General features: G+C 53.5%; 1 protein-coding gene across 1 annotated transcript; it reads right to left on the reverse strand.

Annotated features, from left to right (window-relative positions):
* Positions 1-479: 479 nt before the first annotated feature.
* Positions 480-7355, reverse strand: Cimip1 (ciliary microtubule inner protein 1). Its single transcript, XM_076849141.1, has 4 exons — positions 7288-7355; positions 5401-5482; positions 4051-4152; positions 480-641 (listed from the first exon to the last, which is right to left on the reverse strand). The coding sequence occupies exons 1-4, from the start codon at positions 7353-7355 to the stop codon at positions 480-482; spliced, it is 414 nt and encodes a 137-aa protein (XP_076705256.1).
* Between the last annotated feature and the right edge of the window lie 256 nt (positions 7356-7611).

Below are 7611 nucleotides of genomic sequence, written 5' to 3' on the forward strand. Positions count from 1 at the left end.
CTCTTGTCTTATTGCAGATACCCGCAGCCAGGGGAGTCGGGGTCCTCGAGGTGTTGTATTCCTCCTGAGAAGCAAGCCTGGGATCTGGCCGCAGAAGCCCCCGTCGGCAATCCCATCGTCAAGGGCATCGTGGTAGGGGCAGTTGGAAGCTACGTTAAAGGGCCTAGACAAATGTCCTTAGAATTAAATCACTGGATTTTTAATAAAACATACTTAGAAATTCCCAAAGTTTCAACAAACATTTACCAACTAAAAAGGAAGTCAGGGAATTTATTTTGCCGTATTTGATACATTAGCCAAGAACAGGGGTGCTTGGACCAGTGAACCCAGAGTATCTAAGGCAGCCTCTGTGTTCTCTGCATGTCTGAGGAGCAAGACGAGGGCGCTCCATGCTCAGGACGTAGGGGTTCCTCACCTGGGCAAGCCCCAGGTGCCAGCTGGTCCCTGTTCACTGCCTCGGCGGGCAGGGGCTGCGGGGCTCAGTAGATGCCTTGCTTAGGCCAGCCCAGCTCTCGGGCATAGACCCCTTTGCAGCTTCTGATCTCAAAGTCAAGTTGCAGGCTCTTGTTCAGGCCTGGCACCGCCGATCTCCAGCCGATGAAGCCCTGGGACGTCTGTGGGACTGGGGGGGACGGAAGGACCTGGAGTGGAAATACAGATTAGTCACCTGGGACCACAGCCATGTGGGCAGTATCTGCCAAGGTCCCCAGTAACAGCATCCATGAGGCTGGGCATGGAAAATACAGATACATACTGAGCGTGAGCACATCCCTGGTCCCAGCCGCGGCTCACCTCTTTCCTGAAGGTTAAGAATACTGAACCCGTTTGTCCACCGTGTAACGCTTCGCATACTTAATTTATGCGATTCATGACATCCAGTAAAATAACCTTTGTTTAGTGAAAGAGTCAAAAAAAGTTAAGGCTCAGAAGTATCAAATATTACAGTCCTCACTGTCCTTTATAGGACGATATATTGTCAGGTGGCATTCTGGCAATATGGATACATCTTCCTACCCAAACTGTGGGAATGAAAAGCAACTGAAATTAATTTAAAAATCAAAAGGAAACAGACTTCTATCTGAAATGAAAAAGCATAGCTTCCTTCATCCATTCCTCGGGAACACTTGGAACTTTTGGAAAGTGCGGAAACGTGTTTAGGCAGGTGCCTCCTTTTAAACTAATTCATTCTGCTTTCACACATATTTGCACAAAAGTGGTGAGGAGGAATGTTTGTTCTCGAAGAAGAGCTTCACCAGGCCCGGGGCTTGAGCCCACTCTAACGGGATTCTCCAGCCAGACCAAGGGGGAGGTGACATCCCAGGTGGCCGCCACTTGTGGAGGAAGCCCCTTTCACACATGTTCTAGAAGAAGTAGGGAAATTAATCTACTGAGGGCCACAGTAGGGAGGGTCGCCCCCCAGAGGGCCTGAGTGTCCCCGAGCCAGTTGTGGATGCTCCCATTCAGTAGGGAAGACAAGCCACTGCTGCCCACCCGGCCTGGCCCTGGGAGCAGACCAGGGTTTCAGTCTCTCTCCAGAGCAAAGAAGGGACGCAGGGAAAACCAGCCCGCGATGTCCCACTTCACCCGTTAGACGGGCAGGGACACGGACACTGTGGCTAACTAGGGCACTGCAGGATTAAGAGCAGGATTGCAGTTATCACTAGAAGTGGAACTGCAGTCGCTCAGCACGTGTCCCGACATCCCCGTGTCTGCACACCCCGTGCCAGCCACAGGGCGAGGTGTAGCAGCCATGGCCATAACCCCGTGCCCCCAAGGGGTGTGTTCAGTGCAGCTTTGACTGCACGCTCCGAGACGCAGCAACCCCAGGACAGGCTTCTAAGAGACACGGGAGCAGAAAAGGGTGTCCAGTGTAAGAGAATTGGGTGACAGGGTGGCAGGGCTGGAGGCGGCCCAAGCCTGTCTCTGCAGTCTACCCAGGTAGGGACACAGCACTGGTGACAGTGGCGCCCAGAGCTGCTCACAGGCTTTGGGTATTAAGGTCACCTTTAACAATGAATTGCTGGGCAAAGTTAGTCACCCAAAGGGGACAGGAGGTGGAAGAGGGAAGCCATGTCCCTTTGCTGGGCAAGTGCAGAGTGAAGCAGGGGCCACTTCCTTTCCACTTGACTCAGGGTCCTTGTCCCATGCACTGAGTCCCACCAGCTCTGCCTGGTGTGTGCGGCTGGGACCTCTGGCTTGCTGTGGGGCAGGAGGCTCCCCGGGAGGAGCCACATGCCCTCCTCTTCCCTGTGGCTGGCCAGGAGGGGATTCTGCTCTTGTTCTGTGTCCCTCGGTCCATTGAGAGGGGGTGATGCTGGTTGCAGCTGCCACCCCTGGGCAGGCACTGGGACATTTGTGGCAGAGGGAAGGCCCAGCCCAAGTACAGGCAAGGCATTGGCAGGGACAGCTGTGGCTGAGAGACAGCAGAGGGGAATGGAGCCCTGGCCACGGTTCTTTTCTGGGTGGGGGTCGAGAGTTGGGACCTGCAGGAGCTGGCGGTAGGAGGGTCTCACAGGCGCATGGCGCATGGGAGCGCCTTGGGAGGAGCCCCCCAATGTCAGCTCCTGGTGACAGTGTGGATGGGGGTTTTGGTTATCTTCTTATTTATATTTTTTTTATATTTCTAAAGAGTTTTTAACAGTGACTCTGTTACCTTGTCATCGGGGAGAATCCTCCACACGTCTCACTGGTGTCCTTTCCGCCCTTCCCCATCCTCCGTCCTTCTTCCTTCTCCGCACAGGTCCACACTCACTGAATGCCCCTGAGTGCCCACCCGTGCCAGTGCCCATCGGACCCCAAGGACATGTCAGGAAAAGGGATTCCCTCCATCTGGTCCCATCTGCCCCTTGGTCACGGGTTTTGTCCCCTCTCCCCATCAGCCACGGAACACCTCCACAGTGACAGAGGGCAGAGCCCAGGAACAGTGACAGGCCCGCGAGAGGAAGCCTGCGGACACACAAAGCTTAATGATTTCTAGAGGCATCTGGCTCAGGTCCTCACTGGCAAGGTCTCGGGGGGACACCATCATGTCCTCTCTTCTCTGGGACTGTGAGGTCACTCTGCTCTCCATCCTACATCCATTCTCTCCTCAGTGACCAGAGCAAGCTTCAGACCATCCCACGACCCTGCTGGCTGTATCCCGAGGCTTCCATTCAGACCAGACTCCAACCCCAGCTCCCCCTGCCTCCCCGGTCCAGCCTCTCTGTCCCCACCTGCCCTCCACCCACTGCCTCCCAGGTCCAGCCTCTCTGTCCCCACCTGCCCCCCACCCATTGCCTCCCAGGTCCAGCTTCTATGACCCCACCTGCCCTCCACCCAGTGCATGAGTCTCCAGCCACAGGCCACTCTTTGCTGCCCCTGAAACAGGTCAAGCTTTGTTTGGCCTCAGGACCTTGATACTCGCTGTTCCTCTGCCTGGAATGCTTGGCCCTTGCCATCCCCCAGTCCTGGATGAACAGGCATCTCTGCAGGGGGCCGCCCCCACCCAGCCCTTCTCCCCTGTCGCTTCCCCTGGGGTTTCCCGCTGGCTGCGTGTCTGATGTCGGCTCCCACCCAGGTCTGTGGACTGGCCCTCGTCTTCTTGCTCACCACCGTGCACCTGGTGCCTGGGCACAGCTGACTGAGCAGCCTTACAGGTGCGGGGTCCTGCCAGGTCCTTCCCACACACCACCCTGAGCTCTGGCAGGTGCTCAGCTGAGCCCATGACAGTGGTGCTGGGGAGGAACTGGAGACAGAGAGGCCAAGAGACGCGCCCAGACCACACAGGAGGGGAGCAGCGGCGCGGGACTTGGACCGGGGGTCTCATTTTGGAGCCTCCCCTGCCCTGTTTTCTGGGCAGAACCCCTCATGTCCTTTGCCTGCCTCTGTGTCTGCTTTGGCAGGTGTGATGTGTCACCTGCTGTTCCACATCTGGGCTGGAAAGGGTGTGGGCACGGGGCGGCTGGCACGCCGGGCACTGCTCTGTTTGCCTTTGGCAGTTGAGTGAGACGGCTTTCAGCCAGGACCATTTCTCACTTAGGAAACTGAGAATTTTAGCGCGACTTTGCAAACCTTGATGTACTTCTCCACAGGGGTCATTTGCCGGATGTGGAAACGCTCCGGAAGCTGGATTTTGGGCTTTGGGGTGCGGGATTCTTCTTTACCCTTGATCAACTGAAAGATAATCCAGAGATGGAGCCTTCAGGCTAAGGTCCCCCACATTCCCCCCCCAGAAATCACACTTGGGCTGGGGATGTTGGGTGGAGCCAGTCCCAGTCACACAGCCAGAGCAGCATGTGGGGACGGTGCACACACCACCTCGAGGACTGCTCCCCTCCTCCTGATCACGGAAGCCTGCTAGCTCAGGTCCTGTGCAGTGACTGGAGCAACCCTCACAGGCTCTGGACTCGAAGGAAAAGAATGCCAACGTCTAGAGACCAACCTTCCCAACCGTCTAGAAGAGCCCCCTCCCTCCCTGAACAGTTAAAGCAATTTTGAACTCTGAAAACCCAATTTAATTACATATAAGGACTATTAACACAGACTGATTTTATGGATATTATAATAACAAGGCCTCATTTATGCATAAAATTTCAAATTGTACAACTCTTAAGAATTTTAAAAAACTCATTAAGAGTGGCATAATTTCAAAGCCAGTGTGTGGGGGGGTGCTGTAGATGTTTCCCACTGTCTTGAATCACAGGGTTTGAGTGATGTGGCTCTTGGGTACTGTGTCCCTCCCAAGAAGGGTGGCTTCCTGGTTTTGGCCAGAGGTCCTCTGAGAAGTGGCAAGCTGGCCAGCGCCCAGGGAAGCCCATGTGAGCCTTTTGTGTGTCTACATGGTGTTTTTGTAAGTCATGTGCCCTGGACGCAGATACTTGAACAAGGAATGTCTTGAACAAGGGGGTGTGTGCCTGGCCCGCATGGCAGCCCTCGCTGGGCTGGCGGTGGCTGCCTCTTGGCCAGCGTCTCCACCGCTTCCTATTAATGGTGTTTGGCCTCTTCTCCTGCTTGTCACCTGCTGGGCTTGAAGTGCCCCTCACAATCACCCACTTCACAGATAGGAAGGGTGAGGTCAGACGGCTGTGGAGCTAGACCCACCAGCTTCTCTTGTTGGCATGTCCCTTATTAGTCGTGGGACTTTGCAGTCCATTGAGACAATTCCTGATCTGTTCAGAGGACATAAAGTGGCAGCTCTTTCTGCACAGGGCCCTGGTGCAGATTAAACAAGCTGGTTCTGCTGAAGTACTCAGCACGTGTCTGGCACATAGTAGGTGCACAGTCACTGGTGAAGGCAAGGAGATGTCTGCTTTCAAGCTTAATGATCTTTGCCTACCACACACTCCTTAATCCTATTCTGGCACTTACTAACCACTCGGTCTTCAAAATGATGGACTCTGTGACGTCCAGGTTTATGCTTACCTCCTCCACAGGGGTTGTTAAAAATCCCCAGTTCTGGGGCCAGTTTTTCCGGGCTTCGGATTCAGCCTTCAGACGGTATTTCCTGAAAAAGAGAGTTCCTGGGTGCTGGGCAATATTTGATAAAGGTCCCAGCCACAGACTGCAGAAGAGCATAAACTTCCCGTTCTTTGTGCGCACTGAATGGGGGGTGGTTATGCTGGGGATGGAGCTGGGAGCCAGAGAGCCAGGTCCCAGGGCTGAGCAGGCTGAAGGAAATGAGGCACTGGGGCTGCTGCATGGGGGAGTCGGCAGTGCCAGACCAGGACGGGGCCACTCCATGAGAGGGGACTGAATAGCGCCTGGCCCCGGGGCCCCACAGTCATGGGTATACATTAAGCAATTCTGTAAGTACCCTGTTCCTCCAGGCAAGGACTGGCATGAGGGGGCAGGATTTAAGAAGGGGCTCGGTCCTGCCTGACTTGATGCCCAGTCCCTTCTTAAATGTCACACCCCAGGGGCCTCACTCACTAGGTAACCCAGCGGGCTTTCCTGCCATGTTGAATATGACTTCTACATAACTACCTGTGAGCTGAGCTGAGCTGCAGTTGGCAAGCTGTGGTGTCACATTTTGCAGACACCCAATTAAACATTACTTGTTTCGACTTTTAGTTCCTTCTGTTTTGGAATCAATATCTGCACCTCTCCCCCATCTCAAGGGTTTTGGAGGCCCTGACCAAGCTCTTGGCCCAGAGCATCTAAGGCAGAGTCTGTTTCTAACAGAGATCTAACAGGGGCCAAAAATATGAGTTGCCTATGCAATTGGTAAATTTTCGGTGTAGCCATATCGAAAAGAAAGCAACAATCACCAAGTGATGTTAATTTAAATAATACCGTTTTTTTACATGAATCTTTGAGATCTGTCCTGTATTTTACACTTATAGCTAATTCCAGTTTGGACCAGTTACATTCCAAGTGATTAATAGCCGTGTTGGACTTGGACAGCACAGTCCAAGCTCTTAATAAGGCCCGGTTCACAGAGGAGGGGCCATCTGATTTGGGCACTGAACCACGAGTAGGAGGAGTTTGTCTGGTGAAGGAAGGAAAGGGAATTCCAAGCAGAGGGACAGGTCCTGCTACGGGGCTAGTCCCTGTTGGGGATACTTGAATGAATACAAAGACTTTTTTTAAAATTAATGTTGTGATAGGGATCACCATGCTGGTTTTGAATATGTGAAAGTGATATAAAGTTTTCAATAATTTTTTTTTTTCAGTGAAACAGTCAAATTAAACACAAATATGGAGTGACTTAGGCAGGTGTCTCAGGAAAAGGATGACAACACAGAGCTGGGGTATAGGCAGCTGAAGTTGAGGGGTGAGCAAGCTTGAGCTGACCCTGAAACTCCCTTCATTCAAATCAGCAGCTGCTCCTATGGACTGCTTTCAAAGAGATGGAGTAACAGTGGCAGTCTCCGGAATGCCAAGGGAGGGACCCACTGCTGGCATCCATAGTCCAGAAAAATGGATCTAGTTTTTAAATTAAAATTTCTTATTACTTAAAACTATAGGAAAATTGAGAAATAAAGTGCTTATGTATTCTCCTTCTAATTGAACAATTATTAACAGTTTTGTTTCTTTTTTTAAAAAATCCGTAAATCTTAAAAATAACACTTCCTAACTGGCAACAGGCAGACCTGTGCAATTGTTCCAAAATCTTTCCCACCTTCACAGCGGGCAGGCAGGAGTTGGGGGGAACCCTGTGGTGGCCCTCTGTCCCTATATTGTCCCCTTTCCTCAGGGTGCTCCATTGTCTTCTGAGCACTCCCCTGGCGCCCAGAGGTCTGGACTTGGTGGGAACTGAAGCTGCCAGGTGAGGACGGCCCGTCCCCGGGTAGAGGACCCTGCCCTTACCAGATCTCGTCCTGGGCCACCAGGTTCATGTGCTCGGCGCCCGCGGTGCCGAGCTGTCTCTGAGCCATGGGCCCGGGTTTCCGTGCACGAGCGTGCACGCTCAGGACCTGGGCTCTGCGTCTCGGCGTCTCCTGTCGCTAGGGAGACCGGTTGCTAGGCAACGCAGGACGCAGGCAGAGGCAGTGCGCACCTAGAGTGGGTGGGGCGCTGGGCGCTTGCTGAGAGCCTCTGCTCTCTGCTGGAGTCGGAGCCCTGGGTGCACCAGCCTGCCCACGTGCTGCTCCGAGGGACACCTCTAGGCCTGACACCTCTCCAGGTTTAAAT

The sequence above is a fragment of the Callospermophilus lateralis genome, chromosome 3, assembly GCF_048772815.1.
Source record: "Callospermophilus lateralis isolate mCalLat2 chromosome 3, mCalLat2.hap1, whole genome shotgun sequence".
NCBI classification, from domain to species: domain Eukaryota; kingdom Metazoa; phylum Chordata; class Mammalia; order Rodentia; family Sciuridae; genus Callospermophilus; species Callospermophilus lateralis.